The sequence below is a fragment of the Oryzias latipes genome, chromosome 24, assembly GCF_002234675.1.
Source record: "Oryzias latipes chromosome 24, ASM223467v1".
Classification (NCBI taxonomy): domain Eukaryota; kingdom Metazoa; phylum Chordata; class Actinopteri; order Beloniformes; family Adrianichthyidae; genus Oryzias; species Oryzias latipes.
In genome coordinates this window covers 15,863,693-15,890,491 of record NC_019882.2, presented here as the reverse complement: position 1 = coordinate 15,890,491, position 26,799 = coordinate 15,863,693, and the positions used below count along the sequence as shown (strand labels likewise).

At 39.8% G+C, this 26,799-nt stretch overlaps 1 protein-coding gene across 3 annotated transcripts; it reads right to left on the bottom strand.

Moving 5' to 3' along the window:
* Positions 1–631: 631 nt before the first annotated feature.
* Positions 632–24,866, bottom strand: akap7 (A-kinase anchoring protein 7). Of its 3 annotated transcripts, none has more exons than XM_023952994.1 (11): positions 24,271–24,866; positions 23,947–24,157; positions 23,059–23,217; positions 22,834–22,982; positions 22,407–22,543; positions 21,871–22,031; positions 20,576–20,688; positions 20,034–20,080; positions 19,808–19,908; positions 5,993–6,028; positions 632–2,663 (listed from the first exon to the last, which is right to left on the bottom strand). In XM_023952994.1, the coding sequence occupies exons 1-11, from the start codon at positions 24,442–24,444 to the stop codon at positions 2,446–2,448; spliced, it is 1,506 nt and encodes a 501-aa protein (XP_023808762.1). In that variant the 5' UTR covers positions 24,445–24,866; the 3' UTR covers positions 632–2,445. The 3 variants fall into 3 exon arrangements, with proteins under 3 accessions (XP_023808762.1, XP_023808764.1, XP_023808763.1); XM_023952996.1 differs by having other exon boundaries at positions 24,723–24,866; XM_023952995.1 differs by lacking the exon at positions 5,993–6,028 and having other exon boundaries at positions 24,271–24,865.
* Positions 24,867–26,799: the final 1,933 nt, after the last annotated feature.

Below are 26,799 nucleotides of genomic sequence, written 5' to 3'. Positions count from 1 at the left end.
GCTGCTAACGCCGCCATGACCCTGTTTGACAGAGCCGACGCTCAGCTTCCATTTACTGAAGGGGGATCTCGGTTACAGAGAGGGAAGCTCTGCAACTGTCCTTTATTATTGGTTTTACTTTAAATGTCAGAACATCGTTTTATCAGAACTTCCCTTTTAGAGCTTTCTCAGCAGCAAAGTAAAGGCCAGTCTGAAGATATTTGCTAAAACTATTATGGTGCTTTTAAAGTCAATTGGAAACCTAAATGTTGATTTTTTTTCCCCCCGTAAAAATAAGATTTATCAATCACCCGTGTTCATTTTTCTGCTTTTAGAAGGAACACGTGTGTGGGTTTGCTTATTGATAAAAATATTTAATTAGCAACTAGTTAGGCATTTGTTCATCTGGCGCTCAAAAGCTCAATCAAAGCTGCAAATGAATTTTCAAACGTGTTTTTTTGTTTATGTCAAAGGCTTAAAACATTAAATCAAGTGATTTTCTTCCCAACAGGAGCTTAGCTTTGGTTTTAAAGTGACGTAAAACAAACATTTCCGGTTTTTTTGTGAGTCAAAAAGGGTGCAGCGGACACACGAACGCATCGTTTGTGACCACAGAGGAGCTTCACACAGACTCACAGCCGGAGACGGAGACTGAGTTATCACTTTTGAATCTCATATCCTCTTTTATTGTTCAAACATGTCAGAGCTGGGATCTACAGAACACAGTACAAAGAACACACCCACACGGCCCGGCACACACATGAGCACACGGGAGTAAAAAAAACACAAGAGGTGAGAGTGTGTTCACACACACTAAGTGCCCGACGGAGGCGTGACTGACTCAGAGAGGTGCGCCTCCTGCAAACACAAACACACTGATGAACAGACAACAGGTCTTTCTGTGCTTTAAAGGGGATTTGTTGATTTTGTGTGTTCCTGTGTTTTTGACCTTTCGGCTTTCATCCATGGATGTCAAAAACCCATTCCACTCCATCATACATTTTCTTCATTTTACATTTAACTCAAGAATTTAACCCTTCAGCCACAGCTTCATTTTATTTGGAAAGACTTTGGCAAATCCTTTTCACCTTTGCACTTAAAACAACCCAGAAATAAAAGATTTCTACTCTTTTTTTTTTTTTGGACTGCTTTGTTGTTAAAAGACAATTTTGTGCTTTTTAAGGTTTGAAAAATACAAACTAAGTAGTTATAGTCTCCTTTAAAAAACATAAAATCTTCATTTAAAGTATATTTTTCTAACAGGGATTATTTTCCTAATCTTTTTTTTACTTTAACAGCAAAAAAAATTTCTAAACTAAACAAACATTCAACTTGATCAAAATGCTGTTTTGCTGGCCTCAAGTCCATCCAATCATTGCTTTTAGTTTTCCATTGATGGGTAACAATCTGGATGTTACAATTTCAAAATAAAGGTTAAATTGAAAAACAACCAAATAACAGAACTTCTAAGATCGGGCTAAAAACTCTAGACAGCACTGACTCCCATGTGTCACACATGTTGAACACTCATGTAATAAATATTAAGCCTGTGGTTTTCACACATAATCATATGCAAAAAAAAAAAAGAAGGAGATCCACGCACAAGCAGACAGGAAGTGAAGGTTGGACAGTTTTCTTTGAGGTTTTGGCACTGTTGATGTCAAGACGTGTTCTTGGCCACTTAAGAGTGTAGTGAATTCTTTCCTGGCATCGCCGCCGCCGTCTCTCATCGTCTTTTGTTGTGTTAGCGTTTTCAGTGGTTTTAGATCACGACGGCCGTCCGTGGATCCAAGCAAAAAGGTCCACTTTGGATCAACAGACCACTTTGTCCAAGTTTCCTCCCAAATGGATCTGCTTTATTCAAAACCTTTTACTAGCTTGTAACCTCTGCTGCTGTTTGGGAGCGCCGGCGGAAGTCTTAGGTTTAAAAGAAAACGCTGAAAAAAAAAAGGAATCCATGTTGTGTAGTGAACAAACCAACCATCAAGGCTCAACCAAAGTGCAAGAAACAGGTTTCACTGGTTATCGACTGTAGCCATATACTTTAGATTTTCCACTGGAATCGGCAGGATCGATGGGGTCCTTTATTAGATCTTCTATATAACTACCCAAACTGTGTATAAAAGATAAACATCTTGTTCTAAAAGGGCAGTTTGTGCGTGGCAGGTCACAGTGAAGTGAACGTGTCATTGGGGCCGCTTCCTCTTTGATGTTTGACAGCAGAATCAGTCAAACTGGATCAACTCGCTGACCAGTTGGAACGGTCGACTGGCTTTGATTTGAAGCTGTAATATAAAGTAGTATAGCTAGCTCAGCTGGGAGCAGGTCCAGCATGTCTAGATGGGTGGATGACCGGTAGGCTGGTTTAGGCGTCACGCCTTCAACGTAAGGAATTTCTCTCCTGGTCATCGAGCCCGAGTTGAGGTTTTCAGGGCTGCTTGCTTAATCACGACGCGCCAGATGATGTCACTTCCTGTTGTCTGTGGAATTTGCTATAGTGTCCGTCTTGGCAGAGGTTTCCTCTGTACTTCCTGGGGGCTTCGTCGCAGTTGCGTTGGGACCGCCCCCATTTTGAAGTGTTTCCTGCTTGTACTGTTGCAAAGCACGATTGATGGCGTCCTCCACCAATCGTTTGCTCACTTTCAGAAGCTCCGCCTCATCGGGTTCAGACCGGCGACGCCCACCTGAGGCAAAAAAGTAAAAAAAACATAAATTTAATTTGAAATATTTAGGGACTTTTACATCTGTTTCCACAGCAACAAAGCTAAAATGATCAACCATTTAGCCCAAAAAAATTAACTGATAATTTAAGCCTTAAAAAAAACATTTGCTTACATTCTCTCTCAACCCCAACCTAATTTACCGGTGCAACAGAAATAGCGAGCAATACTGATGCAATATTTTCGTCTACTCCTGATTCACAATGATTTCAATAAAGAAATAAGCAATTTTAAACTTACATTTTTTAAATTTATGTCCTCCACCCTCAAAAAAATGCTTCAAGAACACGTTAAAAACACCAAAAACACAAGTTAAAAGATTTTGGGTCGATGGAATAGGACTCCCTGAAACATTTTCTAGAAAACCTTGTATGATAGTAGACAGATTTGAGACAAACAGCTCTATCTAATGCTTATGATAAGTTGGACTCACTTCATAAGTGTTATATGCAGATATGCAAAACAATACAAAACCTTCATAAACTGTAAACGTCTAAATGGTTGAAAATGAAGTAAAGTTGGTTAAATCAGGTGAATTTTGTAAAAAAATGTTGAAGAACCAGAGATCTGTTCTGTTGCATCAGAAAAACGGAAAACAGTCGAGTAAAGGCTTGAAAAAGTACATGAACTGATTACTTGACAAGTACAAGAGATCGCTTCAGTACATAAGGTTCAGTTTGTTGAGTCTTAAATGACACCATAAATTACGGCTCAGTTTACTTTTCAAGATGAGGAAGATCACCGTTAATCCGGCAATAACATACGGAGATGCAGGCCGTCACCGCAGACTGACAGCAGAAAGATAAGACTGTGGGTGCCTGAAAATGTGACAGCTCTAGAAAATAACGGCTGAAATAAGCAGCTGTCTCTCGCAGCGCCTCGGCGGATATTGATTTTAATCAACCCCCCGCAGTGATGAGAAACGGAATCTGTTTACCCGGCGTAGCTTTTAACGCGCTGCGTGTGCGGCAGGCAAAGGACAGACGTTTAGATGCCGACAGAAAAAAGGGAAAAGGAAGGTAAAGTAGTGCAAGGAAAGAAGACTGCCAGGTAGGCAGGGAGTCAATAATTCATGCAGAAACACAGAAATGGTTGGCAGTCTGGCTGTAAGGTGGAAAGCCAGCGGTATGCCATTTAAAAACAAACAAACAAAAAAAAAGACTGTTAGAAAATCACTCAGCTTGTCTGAGTCACACAGATGACTGCAGGTGCTCAAAAACACACCATTGAGACCACATCATTTGATTAGCGAGGCAGAGCAGAAAATCCCTGAGGTAATCCTCAACACCACAAAATCCTGGGGAAAGGTGAGACAACAGGGGAGGATGACAAGGTTCCCAACCAAATCCTCGGGATGATGTGGAGCCTCTTCATTGTTGTTTGTCTACCATACATGTTCAGCCTCATCTGTGAGGTCAGTGGATTACATAAAGAAACAAACCATGAATAAAATCACTGCAATGATGCAACACGCACTGTGATGTAAAGCGGTTTTTCCTCCCAGGTTTATAAATGTATTCAAGTTCAATTAAATTGTTTTTCTGCTTTTCTGTACTTTCCAACAACTGCAGCTACTTATTTATGCATTTAAATGCACTTATTACATTAAAAATGACATTAAAGGAAATGCAGAACAACCCAAACTATAGGCTTTAGAAAAATACAAGGACAATAAAACAAAAATAAAAAAGCTAACTTTACTTTGAGAGCACAAAATGAAAAAAGCTCACTCTGAGGCTGATCTAAGCCGCTTTTAAGCCAAACTCTCCATTTTAAAATAAAATCCCTAAAACAAATAGAAAAAAGTACATTTTAAACAAATAAAAAGAAGAATGGTTGATTTTAGGGATCAACAGAAGAGAATGCAACTTTTCTGATTTATCAGCTATTGTGAGGGAAACGGGGGTAAAGGTCAAATAATTCTCTAAATCAGCCTTTTTTTAATCCCCACATCTATCCTTTTGACACATTTTACATATTTCCACACTCTAGAGAAATATGATTAAGAATCGCTCACTATGGAGAAATCCACATCACTTTTCCTATTGATACTGTTCTTTAAATGTCAGGCTATGAATTCGTTCTAATTTAAATTTCAAGGATGCCCTGCGGTGCTTTTGAAATAACTAAAGTTAACTAGAAACTGTGAAAAATCCTCAAAATACAGCCACGCAAGTAGATGAAGAGGAAATAAGATAAAAACCAGAACAAACTAGGACACCTCTAAATAATGAACACTGTTGTGTGTTGGTCCAGCAGGTGCCTTGGTGTGTTGGGGTTTTGTCAACACACCAAGCAGCATGTTCTGTTGACTCAAGCGCAGCGCAGCTGTGGATTCCACTCGTTTACGCTGAAGTTTCAGCTCCCCGAACGCAACCCGAGATTCATCAGAGCAGGCGGCGTCTGCGCAAACCCCTCACTCCTCCAGGTCCCTTCAAAACACGCTCACTTCGGGTCCACTTTGACAAACACTTGTGACGATCACTAGTGTTGGTGCATTTATTTCCCCCTCACAGCTGTCTAGTTTTTACCCAAATCTCGTTTTTTTCTCATAACATCCAGACTCGTTTAAAGCAAATCTGCTGCTTCTGCCACTAATGGCTCCCATTTTAAATCCACGAGCTCCACTCATCACTGCTGATTTGGACGTTGTTCTGATTGACCAGCAGCAAGCGACATGACGGTTAAACACAACATTTTCCTTTCTTTTTGTAAATCTACGCCACATCGGTGCCCTTTCAAGAGGGAGAACCCAAATGGGAGCAGACCTTTAGTTTCCTTCCCTGCTGCTAGGCAGCATAAATAAATCTGTTTAGCAGAGGCGTCCACAATCATGACTGCACTACTTCAAGTTCCATGTACATGAAGAGCTTTTGTGATTCCACCTTTAGGCTTTAGAGACGAAGGCAGAAAGGTTCATGGATGTGGTCTGAGGAAAAAAGTAAGTGAACAAAGTTTTTTTGCCTGAAGAAAAACTGGGAGAGGCTGATTAAAGAGGCAGAAACCAGGCTGTGGCGTTAGCAGACAGGCTGTTTAATCACTTCCTGCCCGGCGGCTGGGACACAGACACAAGCTGGCTCCACTCGGACCATTCCAGTTAGCTGAATTTCAGACGATCGCACTGAGAAATGTAATTATATATTAATGTGTATTTAGAGATCTCCAATTTTGGTAAATCAGCGGTTTTATTCAGATTTAGAAACCAGATCATGATTGGAAGGAAGTGATTATTTAAATTATGATTATCACAATCCTCTAAAGTCTGATTGAGGACACGTCCGGAGGAAACGTACTTGAGCGTGTGGTATGGAGTGGACTCTGAGTCAAATCTGGAACACAAGCAAAGACATCAAACATTAAGACATTTATGCACACAACGCAAAAATGGCAACATTTATTACTGCAACACTGTCGGTTTTGAAAAATCAAAGCTGTATAAAGTGAACCTTTCTGAAAGTAACGACACAGGGAAGCTTCTCATCGTTCTCTGCACTCAAAACGTCAGCAGAACCTCCGCATGACGACGTTTAAACGAGTGCAAACGGTTTCAGAATTCCTCTGTTGACTCATTAAAGCCAGGCTGTCATGCAGAAACCATAAAGCCGTGTTTTTACAGCTAAGCTTTTACTTATCTTCACATACGCGCTCATAAAACACAATCGATCACTTGACGATGAAGTCAACAATCGCCGTCCCATCCAGCTGTGGGAGGGCAAACGGAAAATGATTAAAAGCCTCAATTTCTGATGTGTTCACACAGAAAAACCCAGAATAAAAGTTGTGTTTGAAAGCATTTAATATTATAATGTGAAAATTCATAGTTGGGGACATAAGAAATATTAATTTAGATGCGATTTAGTGGCTTCATCAATATAGAAAGACAAACATTTGCTCTCCTGTTTCTTCTCTTTTGAACAGTGACAAGAAATTGGCTGCAATTTTCTTTTCCCCGGCGACAATCCAGCTCAAAGGTCGACTGTCTCTATCTGTGATTGGGTTGTCCGTTTGTGAGGAGCTCCTTTTATCTAGCCATTCATTCTTCCGCTGACAAAAAGAAAGGTCTTTATTGAGGCAGTAAAGCCGACCTCCGGACCCGTTTCACATGTGCTAAAGCGCGGCAGATAAGCCTTCGCTGCAGCAGAAGCCGTTCCAAAGTAACAAGGAGGACGGAGAGCTCGCACACCCAGATAACCGCTCACGTGTCCGACAGAACGCGCCGTGCTTTTTCCTAATGCTCCATCGCCCGCCTCCCGGTCCTTCCGTCCCTGTCACTCTCCCTCCTCCGTCTATGACATCTCTTTTTCTAAACATTTGTCCCCCTCTTCATTTGACCTTTTTCTTGCGTTGTCATGGGGACAGAGACAAAAACCAGACGGTACTCCGAACACTAAAAAGTGACTTCAGTCTGGTTTTGACAGCCTTTCTTGTCCTGTCACGCTAACTTTCTTGACTCTGCGTAAGTCGAGTGGCGACATATATTTCAATGGAGCCGAGCCGTTACAGTGGGGTTTGACAGCATGTTATTGTCTAATGAGACCATGTTTACAGACAGAAAGGAGCCCAGACTCTTGTGCTGTCTCCTCCTCATGGACTCTGGAGCCTGGAAAGGTTTGATGATGAGTCCATCATGAGCAGATTAGATTCTCTTTGTCCTCTTCTGGTAAATATTCCTCAACTGTTAACAGCCTTTAGGTCAGGGGTGTCAGAATCCAGGCCTTGAGGGGCCGTGTCTTACGTGTTTTCCAACCATTGAAGCTCCTTATTGGCTTAACACACCTGATCCAGGTCATCAAAAGCAGATAAAGTAGGGTTTCTGAAAATCTAGCAGGAGGTCAGCCCTCAAGGCCTGGTTTTGGGCACCCCTGCAAGTTTAGATGCTGCTTCTTCTGACGCTTTCATACTATCATTACTCAGATTTTCCTGCATATAGTCAACAGGTTTGCCGGTTTGCTAACAGATGACACTACCCCTGGTAGCAAATGGTGACCACACGCAGCAACAGAAGGACCCGTCATGTCCCATTAGGACCACATTACATTTACTGGCCTGCATCAGCCCATCTGATAACGGTTTCATCCTGTCCTATTATTTTCAATGTGACTCATTTCTTTTCACTCTAATTCAGCTGATTTCCTGAAAGCTCCGGCAGAAGACTGATGCAGCTCATGAGGAGGAAAGGGAGCCGATGAGGGAGGGAGTGGCGCAGCACTAGCCAGGATCATCAAGTATGGAGGTTTAAATGAGAGTGAAAACGACAAGGCAGCTTGAGGACAAAAGGAAGGGGAAAAAAAATTAATGACCGGAGAAAATAATCTGGAAAGGAGAGGAAAGGAGAAAGACAGACGCTGACGGAAAGACTGGGAACATTAATAAGGTTTCCTGAGGAACTGCCAAAGATCTGTCCAGGCCCACGATCCTGCCAGGAGTCTTAACGCCTCGTTCCAGCGGCTCACATCCTACTGACAGACGGTCTAGTAAGCATAAACTCTTCATACATTGACATGATAAAACACAAACCCAATTTTTTTTTTTTTCACTGTATTAATCCCACAAAGGGAAATTCTTTCTCCGCATTTGACCCATCCGGTAGGCGGTCTTGCCTTAGGACCCTCACTTGGTGATGTTCATTGCTTGCCATTGATATGGTAATTGCCCCCAGTACCACTGCTCATTCCCCTACGGGAATCGAACCCTGGTTTCCTGCATGGTAGCTTCCCATCTTACCAACCGAGCTACCCAGCCGCTTAACTTCGGACCTTAAGCTGCCAAAAAAGTTCAAATTAATTTACTTAATTATGTATTTGGCCACTGACATGAAGTCAAATCTATAAACTTCCTTTCTAGCCTTTAATAGCAAAATTTAATTCTGAGCCAACACTGAGATGTTAAATGATCCGGTACCAAAAAAAATATATAAAAAAACTAGAGAAGGTATTTGATGCTTTTAGCAAAATCTTTTTACTTAAAGTACTTTACTTTAAAAATGTTCAAACAGTGCAGGGGGACGGCTTTAGAGCCAGAACAAAAGCCTCTTTAAGTTTGGAGCCTTCAGGAACCAGTCCTTTCATTTCTGATATTCCACATTCTAAATCATTCACTTGCCAACAAAATTGTTTCAAAGGAAAGATGAAAAAAGGAGAATAAGAAGCATTAACATGATTTATGAACAAAAAAAGGAGAATAAAAGACCCACTCCAATTAAAATGTTTTTTTGGTGTATATCACATGTTTTTTGTCTGATTTTGTCTTTATTCCAATTTTTGTAAATCCGGAGCAGATGAGAAAGTGTTGTATGAAAAAAAAAGTGTAATTTTCATGCAGAAAATATGCTAAGCAAGCCACAATCTCCCTACGCTGCTCTATTCTAATGAATCCACTTGCAGTAGGAGGCTAGTATCTGGCTCAAAACTGTACGGCTGGGTAGCTCCAACATCGCTCGCCCTTTTTGTTACCCCAGTAATGTTAGGTTGGGGTTGTGAGGGGCTGTAAGCTAGCAGCAGAGGGTGTAAACAGAGAGCTCTCAGCAATGGGCAGGAGGGGGGAGGTTGCTCCATACCGATAACCCTGCCCACAACTCAGAGGCGTGTTTCAACCAAAGGACTAGGGAATGATTTTACACTAGATTAAAAGGTGATGGAAGTGGTCCTTTAACTGAAATAAAGACCAAGAAAGAAACAAAATAGCTTTATTTAATAAAAGATTAGGAAAACCTAACAGAGAATCTGAAAACATTTGGCCCATAATGAAAGCTGACATTTAAGCCGTGCAGCTGGTGTATCACCTGTGGACTCTGCGTGTCTGAAGATGAAAATAAGCACCACAGTCTCTCTGATGAGAACTGACAAGGAGGTGAAAAAAAAGACTTTGTTTTCTTTATAGAGCCAAGTGACAACATAAAAAGGGGGGGGGGGGAAGACACGCTGTGATGAAACGGGTTTGGAAAATGATGCAACAGCAACTGAATCTGCAGAACATCACTTGGATTGTTCTTCCGAGTTTGGCTCCAGTGGAAAAAGGAAATGTACAAATACTGCGCAGGTGAGATCAAAGCAACACGGGGAATCGGTGTCGTCTTTCATCCTCTTTGACAGTAAACTCTGTTAGTTACTAAAGCAAAGCTAAAAACTCAAAAAAAAGAAGTCCCCTCTTGCAGATGTGATCCCGTCTCACTGCACCTTCAAACCCTCGTGCACAGCAAAAACACTGCAGCCATGATTCCTCTGAGGCGAGCCTGGAGAGCATGCTGTAATTTAAACTGCTGGTACGACCTCCAAGTCAGGACCTTGCATATGGGAAAAGCATTAAGAGCTTGGAGATGGATTCTCCTGCTCACTGACCCGGGCCACTTCACTGTCACTTACGTAAAAACCGTCCAGATTTGTAGAGCGCGCTAACGTAAACATTTGGGTTCGTGGTAAAAGACAGCCTCCACAAGCAGAAGGGAAAAAAAACAAGAGAAACCCGGCTTGGAGGAGAGAGGGGCAGAAAAATGGCAGAATTGGAGGGTGTTGAGCTCCCCCTCCTCCTTATTCCTTAACTATTTGGTGTGTGTCTCCTCACTGTTTCTCACATCCACATCTCAAAATATCTGATTGCTGATGGCAGTGTAGAACCAAGCCTGAGGAGCAGACGCGGGAGCAAGTCAAGGTCGTGTGCGAGCTGTGGCTGTGCAGCTGATGCAGGTGAGGGGTTACCGCGGAGACGATCCACATTTCCAGCGCCTTCATTTGCATGTTTCATGCAGGCTGTACCACTCAGCTGATAAATTACAATAAGACTTCTGTTGGCTTCCATTTCTGGGGGAGACTTTCAGAAAGTGTGCAGCTTTGGCCCATATTTTTATAGGGTCATGCCACATTATTGACTTATTGAACTGTCCCGGTGCCCGTCGCATTCAGCGGGGGCAGAGGCTATAGTCTGTCGGATACGGGGCAAGCACGCACGCGTCCTGCTGTCCTCACATCACAGACGGGGGAGCGTCGAACCCGCCGTGCATGGTCACAGTCCTCCTCGGCCTTTGTTTCTACGCCGCCGTTACTCTTTAAGCCCGTCGCCTCCCTTTTTCCCACCCTCATTAGTCTTCAAATCCCTGCTTCAGCCTCTCCCTTTCTCCCTCCATCCATGCCGGCTCAGAATTAGGGCACAGTGGCTCGCCTGTTTATAGCAATGCAGCTGCAAGCGGGGAAAGACAGAGGAGCAGAGAGGGGACAGGACAGCAGGGAGGAAGTGACAGAGACGGAAGCAGGAAAATATATAAAGGATATTTTTCCTCTATGCTGCCACAGAAAATTTCAAAACCTTCACCTTTTAAATGCTTTAAAGGGACTATTCTTTTATTTTCAGTGAGACAAGTTGCAAAAAGAGACGCTTTCATATTAGATTTCTTACAAATCCATTTATTTCTACCTGCACTAGAATGAAAACTTTATGTTACTCCTCAGGACAAACTCAGGAGCTGCACAAACCAAAGCTACACAAGCGGAGCCAAAAGCAGCATGTGCTTTCAGTTTCTGGAATTAACATTCCTCGCTAATGGACGAAAAGCTACAACTTGATGCAGATGAATCAGAGATCATGCATTCCCAGGGGAGCTTGGAGGATGCCACACCAAAGTGAAACCTGGGCATTTGAGTAAAACGTCCAAAAACCGCACTTCACCCGCTACAGAATGACAAAAACAAAACAGAAAGCTGCACCACTAATGATCCCTGAGAACACATTAGACTGTCACAAACAAAAGCTCCAATCATTATTGCTGTCAATCCAGAGGAAAGTATTCATTTCTATTTAAACTATGAGGTTTTTTACCGTGAATAAAAAAACAAATACTCAGGTTTTGGCCTTATAAATATGGAGACATTTGGCCAATCTGTCAGTGTTTGACCTTCGCCAGATTGGATACTTGAGCTCTGCAACCTTTATTGATCGCAAGAGGGGACACTTAAATGCAGAGCAGAAAGTTGGCGAGCCACTCCCTTTCTTCAGCTCTCCATTGACCGTTTCTCTCCAAAGACTGCTATAGCATCACAGAGAAACCCTGAAGAGTGTTTCAGACATATTTATTTGGGAACATCTGTGGGTTTTTTTTACACAGTGCTAAAAAGTTGCAGACACTCAAAACATAGAACCAATGTTTTCTGGAGAAAAGCAGCCGACAAATTGACTTTAACATAAGAGATTCTGCTAAAAAGGTTTGATGAATGCAGTGCTGATGAGGAACCTTGTTGTACAGATTTATGAGACAGAACGGAGTCAATAACCAGAGCTGTCATGGTCAGACGCCCCCCCGGCGACAACACTGGGGTGCTGAAAGATGGCCATCATTCTTTTGTGTTTTACTTTACACGACCAAACTGCACACGAGTGGAGTGAAGTGGCGTGGTCATTGTCCCTCACGAGCCCCATCTGCAGGTCTCGCATGTTGCTGTGCGCTCCCGCTGAGACACAATGGGAGCAACACACCGTGTGCACCATATTTCTACGCATGCAGCCTCCCTCTGCAGAAGCCCAACTGGCTTCACCGACAACACACGCCCACATATGAAGGCAGGAGCAGACACTTACTGATTTTCTCCTCTGCTTGGGAGAAAGGGAAGCAGCACAGCTGACCCATGGTGCCTCCTTCCCTCTCCTCCTGTCCCCCCTCTCTCCCTGCTGTCACCCCTCTTCTTCCTCAGCCACTTGCTCTCAGACAGACAGCCAACGTTGAGTCCTCCTGCCTCCTCGTCCCCCTTTTTTCCCCCTTTTCCAGTCTTGCCAGCTGCAGCAGCCACTTGTCTCCCCCCCCCAGTTCGAAGGGCAGGCGAAGATGGAAGCAACCCCCTCCACGTTACCTTCGAGCAACCCACAGCGAGGCAGCAGATGCTGGGAAAAAGAATGAACGGGAGGCTCCTCGCTCCTGCTCTACTTTGCACCGACACAGGGAGGAGGGGCTGCATGCATCAGAAAGAGGGAGGAGAGAGGAAGAGTGGAAGAGGAAGGACGCAAAAAAAGGGGGGGGATCTAGAGAGCGTGTGTAGGAGACACACACAAAAAAAGAGTATTTTTGTGTTTTTGAAGTGGGGAAAACGGAGGAGCGTATGAGTAAGAGGGAAAAGTCAATGTGCGTTCAACGGGACGGAGGAGGCAGCAACAACAAAAAAAGATCCTCAAAAGGGTGAAGAAAGGAAAAACAAGTGTTTATAAGGGGACACTACTCTGTTTGTGTGGAGGGGGAGGGGACAAAAGCCCCGCCCCCTCTCATAACAGTAGCATGAATTGGGTTTCGGGACAGCTGATCCCTCAGCTATCTCCAGATTGTGCTAGTTTAATGTAAACTATTTTTTTTATTAGGAATTTTAAAAAAAGAAAAAATTATATGAAAGACCCACACCGAAGAAAGTTGTGTTTGTTGTGTTTTTAACATTTTTCTTATGATGAAGGACATATATAAAGATAATTTAGCTTAAAATCTCCATTCTGATGCATCCACTTGTAGACAAATAGATCCATGTACGTCTTTGTTTTCCTGGTTTAAGCTGGCATCTGGCTCAGAACTGTACGGCGGGATAGCCCCATTGTAGCCCCATTATTGCCCCAGGATAGCCCCACAACTCAGAGGTGAATTTCTAATGGACTCCTGCAGCTCTGCAGAAACTATATCCTAGAAATCAATCCATCTCCTTCATGTCACGTCTCATGTATAAAATGCCTTTGAATTACTCAATTCTTTTTTTGTTAAAACTCTTTAGAAAAATCCTTTTAAATAACAAAAAAAATAATCAAAAATCCATAGGTGTTTTTAAAACAAGTACAAATAAGTACTATGTATAAGTAATACATATCAATGTGAGCATGCACACACAACATTTAAACTCAAATATCCCAAACAGTTTTTGCCTCTCTAAGTGACACAAAAAGATATAATTTTTACAAACACAGGAAGTTGGGTGCTACCAACTAGATGTGGTGAAAACCCACACAGATGGAGAGGATTCCAATCGACACCTGTCTGGGACAATTTCACACCTGACAGCATCTCTGACCTTAAGCGGATCCAGCTTGTTTGCTGTCTGTCGGACTGATAACTGTTCGCTGATATAACTCTATGTATTTGATTTGTTTTTGTTTGTTTTCTTGTAAGGTCCATCTTTTTTTTTTTAAAGAAAATATAAAGCCAACAGGGTTCAGTGATGCCATTGCCTGTATCGGTTTGTTACCAGGTACAGTGATTTATTGGTTTTTGAAAAGATAAAAATGTTTTTTGTTCAAAGTTAAGCTACTTTGGCTGTTCCTTTAAGTACACCTTTAGGGCCAGAATTTAGCCTAAGATTTCTTTCTTTTAGTTTTCGTCATTTTTTCTATCTGTACAAAGAAATTTTAAAAAACAAACAAGAATATCATCCAGGTTTACACCTGTAACAGGGACATTGTATTGAATTGAAGTCTGGGAACTTAAGTTTAAGTCGTTGACCTCAAACTGTACAGGTTTTCCTTTAAATGTATGTTTTTCTTACTCCAATTGGGACTTTTATAACCGTTCCATCCGAGAAGTGCAGTCAGGAGCTCGGGACGTCTGAAAGTTTAATTACACAACTCTTAAGAGCTCCTGCCTTAAGGGAATGTTCACATTATGCCGGACAAACAGCCAAATCATTGGGCATGAAGTCAGCAGGGTGTTGGCACACTTTCAGTCGGTGTTAGATTTCTGTGAAGGTAGGAACTGACAAAAAATGATTTAAAGCTGGGTTAAGTTTACATGACACCACATTTTAAAACTGCTCTGTTATTCTATACACTTCATCAACTAATAAATAGAATTTCCCCACTGTTTAGAAAACAAAAGAAAGGAAGAATGGATCGGCTTTTGCAATTCAAAATCGAATTCACATAAACGTCTTTCTTACATACAAAACAAGACATTTAGGTTTATTCTGTTTTGAATCTTAATGTGACACATTAAGATTCAAAACAAAGTATTAAACATAAATTTTGTGACTTTTTTTTTTATCTTTCAGGGTTTAAAAAAATGAAAAAATGAAAAAAATGGCATCTCATCTTCCTGACAACGTTGCCAGGTCTGAAGGATTTAAGCTCCTAAAACCACGTCTTTGTCACTTTAATGGCATTTTTGTGCCATTCCACTTCTCTTTTTTTAAGTAGCAGGAATAAAACAGGCCAATGTGTCACTTGTTTACTGTTGCGTCAATATAAGTTAACAATCAGGTGATTCAGTCGAGTCCTGCAGGTGTGACTCACTCCCTGAACGACCATCGATAACCGTTTCCTGGCGTTTGCTTTTAATTCTCCATTACTCTGGTTTGGGCTCCATTTAATTTGACGACAAAAAGTCAGCAAGTACGGTTGGGTAATAGCAAAGCCCATAAGTTACGATGTAATTTATGCCCATAAAGACTTCCTCAGTAAAGTGATAACAATGCACTCCAATGTAATTACCTCCAGCAGAACCAGAGTGCAGGTTCACGTCAACTGAAAGCTTCAATCTGACAAATAAAATATCAAACGTTTGAGTAAATATCCATTTGTGAACATGAAATGATGTCAACGGCAAACACAAATCAATATTGACTCAACAAATCTACAGTTTGAAAGGTTTTTCTTTGAAGATGCATGAAATTAATCATTTTTAGTCAAATTCCCTTCAGCAGATTTGGTCACATGACCTCTTTAGATCTTTAATAAAGGATTACATGGAAGGAAAATGATTCAACTGTGCTGGTGGAGGAGACGGGAGATCTGCCTTCAGCTCACAGCTGCTCCTTCACCCACAATCCCTTGCTTCCTCACACTCACAGCTGCGAAGATTTGCTAAAATGTTGCCATCGCCAAAGCCTGATCACTGTTGAGAGTTGTTTACGCCACACTTGCATGTGTTTACTCACGTTCCTTTCAATGTTCGGCTAAATCACAAAAAAAAGCTAAACAGCAGGAGGAATTTCTCTGCTGCCTGTTATTTTAGCTTAAACACTCGAATGGGAGGTGTCTAAAACACATATTACAGATCACAACAAATAAAAAAGAAAAAAAAGTAAATTTTAGAAATCAAAAAATAAAATAAAATAGAGAATGAAACAAAGTATTATGGGACGTCACTGATTTGATGATTGACCTTTTTGTTGGATTTAGTTTTGATTTCTAAAATGTAATTGCCGTTTTTTTTTCCATATTATTTTAATTGTTGGTGTATTCTTGAATACATTTTTGCACTTCAGGAGACGTTGCAACACTGCTGGACTTTGCTGTGCTCCACACTCACATGCAGAGCCTCAGCACTTCCTCAGCCACAAGGCCGGTTCTGCACACTAAGCCAGTAAGACATCTGCAGTCAGCAGGCGCTTCATTATTAACCCGGAGATCAATATGAACCATGAACACATATGATAAAAGCCTGCGATGACCTTTTCCTCAAGCAGAGCCCTTACAGCATCAACATGGCAGGAATCTAGAGTTTGGACTCAAGTGATATTTTTGTAACCTCACACGGCTACGAAGGAAATTCCTCTCTGCTTAACTGTTCGTTTTCATGCCTCAGGCTAAAAGCAGTTCATAGAAAATAGTCTTAAGTCTTAAGCTAAATATAATACATTTAACTGCCGTTTTATAAAAGTACAGTTTTATTGTGGTTTTGGAAATAGATGCAGCTTTTTAGAAGTTTGAACTAAAGTAGCCATTTGTTGCAGCTAATAAAAGGAAAGGCTGCACTTTGACGAGATTTTTTACAGTAAAATAAAATAAATTTGTAGAGAAACAGGTAAATATATATTTATATTTTTTTTAAATGTATTTGTACTAGCAGTATTTTTTTCTGACTGATTAAATTTCCAAATACAGTATATAGTTAAAGTTAAACTCTGATCTTTTAATGATATTTTTGCCATTTTTAGCCAAAACCAGCAAACCTGTGTCATTTTCTAAGACATAGTTTCTGCAGAGCGGCAGGAGTTTGTTTAAAATTCCCCTCTAAATTGTGGGTGGGACTGTTGGTGCAAAGCAACCCCGCCCACCCTTCCCATCACCCGTAACTGAGGTCTTTTGTTTCCACTCTCTCGTTTTTTTAGAACATGGGTTCTGCAGAGTGACAATCGCTTACAGCCCCTCACAACCTCAATCTAACATTACCGGTGCATCAAAAACGACGATTTGAGTGGAGAAATACTCAGGGAAGCAATTTTAAGCTGGATTTTCTTTCTATATTTCCCCCATCATCAGAAAAATGCCACAAGAACATGGTAAAAACAACAAAACACCACTTTTTATCACAGTGGGTCTTAAGATTTTTACACTTCAACACACACTAACAAGTGTTTCTCCACAGACTGGTGAGCAAACACACCACTTCGCTACTTGCTGGCTTGAGTTTAACAGAAACGGCGTTTTCATTTGTTCAAAAACCCTTCAAAGCTTCTCTAACTCACGCTGCATTATGCTTTGCTTCAGTGGATCAATAAGAAATGCGGTTATCATTTTTTTCACTGAAGTTTAGTCTGAAAATGTAGACTTTGTGCATGAAGTGGGGAAAATATTTGTAATTTCTCAACTATCAACACACATTGATAAATGTGTAAAATCCGTCAAAAAACGGTGATTTTTCAACACCAATTCCCGTTTTTCAATCAAAAGCCTCTTTAATCACACCAGCTTTCTTTGCTCCCAAATCAAACTTGTGCTTGTCTGTTTAATGTCACCAGTCCTGCTTAATTTTCTCTCCCTGTCTGCGCCGTCTGACCTCCTCATCCTCAGTGTCTGCTTTATTCTCCTCTATCCACTCTCATCTATCATTCTTTTTCAGTCTTCTACCTTGGCCTGACCTTCTCACCCTCTCAGGATTTTTCCAGTCTGTCACAGCTGCGTTGTCTTTGCATTTCTTAGCTCGGTCAGTCTGCACTTTTGCTTTATTTAATGGATTTAACAAAGAAAAAAAAAGGAAACGCGACAAAAACAAATGTCGTAAATCTGAATCATTTGGCCATAAATGTTTGAAGCAGATTTTCACTTTGTTAGGGATTTTCAAAACTGATTCATCTGTTAGAGGATAAGAGTAAACTCTGTTCTTCTCTGACAAGAAGAAGAAAAAACATGAAAAAACATATTATGCTTCTGCTGGCAGTGCTTCCTCACAGAGAATCCCAATGAGTTGCAAAACCAAACCATGTCATGGGAATTTCTTCTGGTAACATTTTTGAAGATTCTAACAATCCTCCTTTATGTCGTCGTCTGATTTAGCTCACATGTCTTGTAAAAAAAACAACAAACAAAGACAAAAAGCATGTTTTTTTCTCCCAAAGGGGAATGTCAAACAGACGTTGTTTGCGTTTCCAAACTGTGTGTATCAGTGCAGATCCTATGACATTTTTATCTATTCAATAATTTCTCTTTAAATCATTTTTTTCCAACCATTTTTTTCAATCATTTATGGAACGTTTTGTTTGATCTATCAGCTTATAAGAGCTGTGATGAGCAGAAGCTGGAGTTTAACTTAACACCAGTTTTTTTTGTTTTTTTGGGGAAAAACCTACAACCACTGATCCGTCAGGGTTCAAAGCAGATAACAGATGATTTAGGATAAACTCTGCACAGCTGACCCTGAATAACACAGATTAAATACTTGCTGTCCAGTGACAAGCAGGAGGTCAATCAGTCATCTGTAAATCAAAAAGCCACGCCCCATTTTTGAGGTCAAATATAAAATTAAATACTTTTTTTTCAAAAATCTAATCTAATCACAGTTGCCATTGATTAACATTGGAATGAATAGACCAGGGTTCACCAACCTTTTTGAGACCGAGGGCTATTTCATGGGCACCAAGTGGTATGAAGGGCGCCACTAAAAACCTCCTAGCCCCCCCCCCCAAAAAAAAACAACACAATTTGAGGACTTCCTTTTGTGCCCTATTTTTATTTGCTCATTTTACACACAAAAACATGCATGAATTTTCTAGACTCGTATTACAGGGGGGGTCAAACTCAGTTGCAGAGGGAGCCTAATTTTAAAACAGACTTTAGGTTGCAGCCGAACAAGATAAATATTTATTGAACACACTAAAGCTAAACTTTTAAACCTTTGTAACTTTAACTTAATTTTAACTTTTTAAACATAAATGTAAATAAAAACAGACAGGAATATTAATCCTCACATTAATGGATTACTCAACCACCTCAACCTATTCTCAAAATCTTTACATTACATGAATCATAAGAATGTCCAGAAATTGTGTAATTTATTTGATCTATTTAAACTTTTGTAATAGACCCTTACTTTTAGTGATTATTTTTTAAGTTATATTTGTTTACATATTTGGGTTTTCTTTGTCTACCTTTATCTCAGAATTGATATTGTTGTCATTGACAGACATGCCGTGGTTGTTTGTTGAATATTTGCTTCAATAAAAAAAAAAAAAAGATTTTTTTGGGTGCATTCCCTGCGGGCGCCACAAGGGGTGCTCGCGGGCGCACTGGCGCCCGCGGGCACAGGGTTGGTGAACCCTGGAATAGACTGCCTTTGTGCCTCTAGTGGTCTCTTGAGGAACTGCACCCGGGTAAAGCTTAAGTTTCATGTGTTCCACAAGCCAGAAAGCTGCCATATATATCTCTGCATTTACACACATAGAATACTTTTAAAAATATTGAGAATCAAGAGGCAGCTTTCATCATCCATCTTTGTGCTAACACCACCCTCTAGTGGCGTCTTCTTCAATGTCAGAGCCCCCCCCCTTTAAAAAATATCTCTTATAAAATTTAATAAAAAAAGTTTGTAAAAATTAAAATATATATACATAGTAAACGTTGGAAAGGATGTAAAGCCTCTAGTGGTTTCTCTGTGAACTGCACCCATGTAAACCTTAGATTTCAACTCATCCAGAAGCCAAAAAGCTGCCATATACATTTCTGCCATCACACACATTTAGACTTAAGGAAAAATAAAACAAATACATTATTTTAAAAATTAAGAAATGTTCAAATAAGTAGTTACCATTCACCTTCTGTTATAGAAACAACCTAAAAGAAATTTGTTTGTTTGAGCAGACAGCACCCTCTAGTGGCTCCTTTTGCAATATTCGAGCCCCACATACACACCTAGCTCAATGAAGTGTGTGTCAGTGTTGACTAACCCAGTTGTAGTGACGTTTCCGTGTGGTAATATCCATCTTGTTGCTTCTTTTTTAACATAGAACACAGGTCCACCCGCTCCACCGTCAGGCTTCCAAAGAATCTGAAAGAAGTAAACAGGCACAGATTAGAAAAACACACAAATACAAATAGTGCACAATTATGACGACAAAAAGAAAAATACATTTAGTTTAAAATTCATTTCTAAATGACAAATAAAGAGCATACTTGTTTGTATATTCTGCATACAGAGATGGATCAACGCGCTTCACACCCTGTCAAAAGACAAATGAACATTCGGTTGACACACTTCCTCTTGAAACACAATATAATGTACATAGACAGCAGAAAAAAAAAGTGACAAAGTAGGCGCCAGGAAGGATGAGGCAGGACAAACTGTCTGAGGGGAAGAAAATAGATGCTCTGTGGAATCCTGGTTTGACCTCATCACCTTTCTGTTCTTCATCTTTTGTTTTTAAACTCTTCCAGGCTTTTTTTTTATCCTTCACACTTGATCCTAAATTATTTAGTTATGGTTTTTTCTTACTAGATCAGATTATCAAAAAAGCTTTTCTATGAGAAACTAATAGGAACTCCCTCAAAATAAAAAGGTAAAAAATAACTAATACTCAAAAAATTGAAAATTAAGAAATATCTGACAGTAAATTATATAAAAGCATATTCCTTACCAAAAGTATTTTTTTCTCACTTACAAACCCACTGGTAAAAACCATGAAACAAACGTGGCTGCTGCATGCATGTGTGCAGACCTGAGAGCGTAGTTTGGATGCCCTGGACAGTTTCATGATGGTGAGGTGGGGTTCAAAGTCCCGGCAGTCTCCCTGCAGAAGACCCTGCTCCTCGAAGCGGCTCCTCAACAACTCTGCAGCAGTTTGATGAAGACGCATCACATCAAAACATAAAAAATGCTAAATAATGATTATTTTATTTGCATTTTAGAATTCCGATTAAAAACAGTGACATCCTGCCATGCAGATGTGAGAATTATAGCTATCGACTCTCAACTAACTCTCCAACTGCACTTCCATATGCAGTTTTACCAAAAAAAATGAAAAATCAAAAAAGAAAACCCCCACAATAATGCACAAAGACTGAGACCCCAGCTGATGACGTTTACCGGGAAGCTAAAAGGGTATTTTTAGACGAGGAAATCTGCAGGGAGGGAAAGCTTTGTATTTAATCAATAACATGAGTGGAAAGAGCCGACAAGATGATAAGAAGGTCTGTCTTCCTACTTCACCCTTCCTGTGTTTGGCATTATGCTATTCAACCAGTACTTTTCATCTTAAAAACAAAAGAAGATAAGAAAATTAAACAAGCTAATACATTTTATGTATATAAATACTGTGAAATAATGGTAGCTAGCATTTTTTAGGACTTTTCTGTCATTTCTTCCCCCCAACTAAAAGGATTTTGCAGCAACGTCAAATATATGAGCAATTTGTAGGATAAGAGTGTTTTTGATTATTTTTAATTTACACTACAAAATCTTGTTGCTTAAACTTCAATTCAACATTTAAACCAAAACAAAAAACAGGCAACCTAATTGACAGTAGCAGTATAAAAATACAGCATATGGCTGAAAAGTTGCACAGTCAACCTCTGTTTTACAGGTAGGCATTGTAAAAATGGAAAATATTTGATGTAATTCAAATAGAATTGACATTAATTACATAAAGATTTTAAATCTTTGACTCATTTTCAGAAAAGTATATATTTTAACTACAGCAGGACTTAATGCAAAACAGAAGCAATGAAGAAATCACCATTTAAATGAAATTACATTACATTTACACATTCAGTACAGACTCTTGAGTGAGATGATTAGCCTCAAATATTAACAAAATGTTCTAATCTTCAATATAATTCTTACAGCTTTCATTAATAAATAAATACTTAACTTAGTTTGAACCAACACTTACCAAGGTATCCTCCTGGAATGCAAAGTCCAAAATCATTCACACCACAATCCACACTTGTTTCCAAATGTTTCCAAAAAACAAAAAAACAAAAACATAGATTCATGTGTGGAGGAGCTGCTTACCTGCCAGCCGGTCCAGCGTGCGTCTGTGCTGCCCATCAGCCAGTCCCACAAACACCACATCCTTCCGGAAATGTCTGATCCCCGAGAAGGGCAGCACCAGATCCCGCCCACCCAGGAGCTCAGCCACCGCCGGCTCAGCCTGACCCAGCACTGCCGCGGCTCTGGAGAGAATATCCACGCAGAAATACGCATAACACACAAATATCAAACCACATTTAATCCTCTCACACCCTCCTTTCCACATTACATAATGAGAGAATCTCAGGATTAGAGGGCAGAAATCTTCTTCTTCATCCAGATTACATAGGAGTATCATCACTGCTTATGTTTTCTACAGCCCACTTAAACCAGCTTATATTTGACATGTTTTATTTTTTATTTTCAAGCAGCCATTGTAGGAATCTTACATTCATTTGTTGTTTTACCACAATAAATGAAAAACAGCAGTTAGATTAAATTGGCACAAAAAATGCGTTCTGACAATAAACCTAAGGGAAAAAAATTATTAAAACCAACGTTTGAAGCGTTTAACTCACAGGTCTACTTGCTCCTGATTGGCCAGATGAGTGACCAGTAGTGTGATGTGAAGAGTCGGGACAGGGATCATGGCTTTGGCGAGTCGGGGCTCCTGCTGAAGCATGCTTTCCTGGACCTCAGTAACAGCTGAGGTTATCTGTCAGCACACAAACATCAATTTCCGACTCATTTTGATCACTCCTTAACCCATTCGCACCTGAATTTATTTCTAATTATATAAAAATATAATCTTCCATGTTCTTTCTGGTGATGTTAAATTTTAGAAGCAGTCGTGGATTTGTAGGCAAGTTCTAAATGAGCAACAGACGACTTAAAGGGGTTAATAAAGGAGGATGTACATGTCAGATAAATTAAATAATAAACTCATGTCCTCTAAAACCGGTTGTTTTTGGGTTGTTTTTAATAAGGCATTGGTGCAGCTTTTACCTGAGTATTAGTGATGGGGATGGAAAGGAAGTAGTTGGGTCGCTTGCTTTCTTCTCTTTTCTTCTTTTTACCGTCTCCGTCCTCCTCGCTGTCCACTCGGTCGCCCCTTTTTCTCTTTCTCTTTTTCTCTGCTGCCTCTGGGATAGGGACTCCACGGGAAAAAAGACAAAGATGCTAAAACCCCACTACCAATAGGTTATATTTAAATAGTAAAAGTGTACATACAGCCCAGTTCTTTCCATGTGGTGGGGCTGGTAAGTGCAAATGGAAGTTCTGACATCAAGTCAGCAGAAATATTAGAGGCCTTGAACTTTTTTCTAAATAGATTCTTCTTTTCCCTCCTCTTTTGACTCTTTGAGGGTTTCTTGCTTGATGCTGGAGGACCTTTAAAGAGCAAACAAAGACATCAGGTGGTAGAAAAGTATTTAAAGTCCCACTTCAATCATCTTTTGATCTATTTTCAAAGCGTTACCAGAGGTCTTTTAATTATGATCATGCCACTTTTAGCCTAAATCAAACAACCTGTGTGATTTTGGAGGACATAGTTTCTGCAGAGCAGCATTGGTTTACAGCCACTCACACCACCAACCTAACATTAGTGGTGCAACAAAAATGGCAAGCGACATTGGAGCTATCCAGCCAAACAGTTTATATCCAGATTCCAGCTCAGACGAGGAAAATAGAGACGTACATGGATCTATTTGTCTGTATGTGGATGCATCAGAATGGAGCTTGTGGCCCGTCGGAGTAGTATGTGTCAAAAACCTACAAGGTTTTTCTAACAGCATTTTTGTATCTGCTCCAGATTCACAATGATTAGAATAAAGAAAAACTTTAAAAAGCTATTTTAATCTTACTTTCTTTATACAGTATATGTCCTACATCAGAAAAATTCTGCAAGAACATGTTAAAAACACCCGAAATGCCATTTTCATCATAGTGGTTTTTTTTCCAAACTACCATTAAAAGTACAATGTAGGCACAAAAAATTGAAGTATTAAAATGCAAGATTGCTTAAAAACATCTCTTTGAAGCCTTTATCTTACCTATAGGCGATGCTGCTGACTGAAAAAAGAAAAGATTTTAGGATGACATAGTCTATAATCTACTTACCTGACAATTTGGAGACTTCATTGACAGCCATGCTCACTGTTTCCACCTGATCTGTGGTCATTTTGTGCTCCAGAGGCGCTCCAGGCTCAGGTCCATCCCGACTTTCTCCTCCATCTTCCTCATCTTCATCTAACCCTACTTCTATGGTTTCTCTTCCATAGATGGTGGCTGGCTTCATGTTGTGCAGGTAAAGACCAGTCTGTGCTCGAACCTTTAACAGAGAATGTAGATAGTTGGGTTACTAAAATACCATTTCATTCTGAAAAAGGAAACTGATTAAAAGGATAAAAAAAAAAAAAATAATCAGGCTGAACTTCGGATTACCTGATGTCGGAACGAGTGTACAGGAGGTTTTAAAGCTGTGACGTTTCCGCAGCAATACGTATACACAGAAAACTGCTTCTTATAATTATATGACAACTCTTTGAATGCATTTAGTAAATCGAGAGTTTTTGAGAACTGCAACGTGAGGTTAAATAAAACACGACCAGAGAACATGACACATTGACAACAGAGGTAACAAACATCTAGATCTACCTCAGAACAACAGAGCCAGAGTAAAGGTAATGTATACGTTTTACGAAAAGCAACATTAAAAAAATAATAATAAAGCTTGCAACTGTTGAATGAGTTAATGTGGAAGAAAGAGAATATCTGCTAACAAACTTACTGGATCATCATGTAAGTTACCTAGCTAACTGTGATGCTAACTTCTTGTACATCTGAACACAGACTGCCAATTAGCCAATAAAACTAAATAAATATTTTTAACATGCCTGTTAATGTGTGGGTGGCCTTTTGTCTACCCTGTAGGAACCATGCCGCCAAAAAACTGCACAATTCGATCAAATAGACGTTCAGTTTTAGCACATGCAGATGGAGGGCTACTAACCGGATGCGACCGTTTGTAAACACACGTGACTTCCGGCCAAGTTATTGTTTTTTAATTGACAAAATTCCGAATTAAAATCACACAGGTTTTTTCGTTTTTCCCGTATGGAAAATTGAAATCCAAAACACAAGGCAGTATACCATCTGACAAGTAGTAAACTAGAAAATATTAAAAACAAAATAGCCATATAACACCAAACTGAGAGTAGCAATAAAATAACAATTTATTAAAAGTAAATTAAAAGAAACAAATAAATTAATCCAGAGAAACCGATAAACAATTCAAAATTTTTATAGTTTTCTTATGTATTTTTTCTATGGATAAAAAAAAACATGAGATCGTTTTTTTAAATACAAAAAAGGTGGCATCTCTTTCAGAAACGACATTTATGAATAAAAATACAAATAAATGTTTTTTTAAACATTTATAAAAATAAACTGGATTATTTATTTTATTTTTTGTACAAACAAAGTGAATGTTATGGAATTAAGATTATGATTTGAATTAGGATTAAATTAGAATTACGATTCTGTTTTTTGTTGAAACTATATAAATCCTTCCAGAAAATTTCAACCACATTACAACAATGAAACAGGTGCTTTTGGGTTCTTCTGGTCTAATTTTCAAAGCAGCGTAAAAACTACGACTTCAAAGTAAAAAATAAAAAAAGTGTGAAGCAAAAATCCAACTTACATTATCTTGATGCTCTAAACCAGGGGTGTCAAACTCATTTTAACCGAGGGCCACATCAGCATAGTGTCTGTCTTCAAAGGGCCAGATATAACTTATACATGTAACTAAATGTAATGAAAAATAACTACCCCTTAATGTTAAATAACTCATTGTTTATTTATTATAACTTTTTGAAGTGACAATTACAGTTGCATAGAAACATGTGTTTGCTTGTTACTTTAGCATTAATCTTTTAAATTTGGTTCTGTCAGGTTAGGTTATATAGAGACAGTGTTTAAGTCCTAATGTATAGTTGCCACATCCGATATTTCAAGTCCAATTCCCCCTAGATATGAATAAATACACACCAATTTTTATTTTAAGAAATTAAAAACTTTTATGCTCTCGCGGGTAGAGCTGTGACATGTCGGATTTTTGATCACCACGGTGATGAACCACCAGGGGGCGCGGTGTCGCAATTAACCGCAGCCCCCCCCCCCCCCCCCCCCCCCCAAAAAAAACCCCCACACAAAATCCCCGGGTGGCCGCATGATAAATAAATACAATTATAAAGTAGTATTCTTTATTAACAAATAACAGTAACAACTAACTACTAACTATCTAACTCATGAACTAATTATATATGTGTTGTAGATTGACTGTGACTGTGTGAGCGCGCTGCGTCGTGTGTAGGACTGGGAGGAGGGAGCACGTGTGTTGTTGGGGGTGCGTGTTGATTCTTCTGCAGTCGACCGCTCTCTAGCTGCACGCGAGTTTCACCTGTGCTCTCTGACATCTTCTCAGAATATTATATATTACCCAGTAATAAACAGACTGCAGCCACTTTGTCCCCTTTCCGGTAGCCATGAAGCCTGACACCCATGAAGAACGTGGGGCAGGAGGCTCCACCTTTGTTTATACAGACAGGTAACTTTGCACTGCACAAAATAGTTCCCAAACAAAACATGTAGTGATATTCATCGAAATCTAACAGTGCGCGCTCATGTTTGGTGTTACAGAGTGACTGAGAACAGAAATAACCCCCCCCCCAATTTGAAAAAAAAAAAATTTGAAAATTGATTTAAAAATAAAGGAAGGAAAGGAAAAAAAAGTGCAGATAGGACCTTTCAGTCATATACACGGCTAAACAGAAATGTTTTAAGTCTAGATTTGAACATGAACACAGAAGAGGCCTGTCTTACGACTTCAGCCAGCAGGTGTGTTGATAACATTGGAGTGTGTGTGTGGACAGGCCCCGCCCTTTTTGTACTTCACTTGAACCTTACCGT

Bases quoted from the DNA above. Each gene is read 5' to 3' on its own strand.
- akap7 (XM_023952994.1), bottom strand. From the start codon at position 24,444: ATGTTCTCTGGTCGTGTTTTATTTAACCTCACGTTGCAGTTCTCAAAA. The intron at 22,983-23,058 runs GTATGTACACTT...TTTCCCGTGGAG, and splicing joins CACATGGAAAGAACTGGGCT to TCCCTATCCCAGAGGCAGCA. The intron at 22,544-22,833 runs GTAAAAGCTGCA...GTGTGCTGACAG, and splicing joins TCCCCATCACTAATACTCAG to ATAACCTCAGCTGTTACTGA.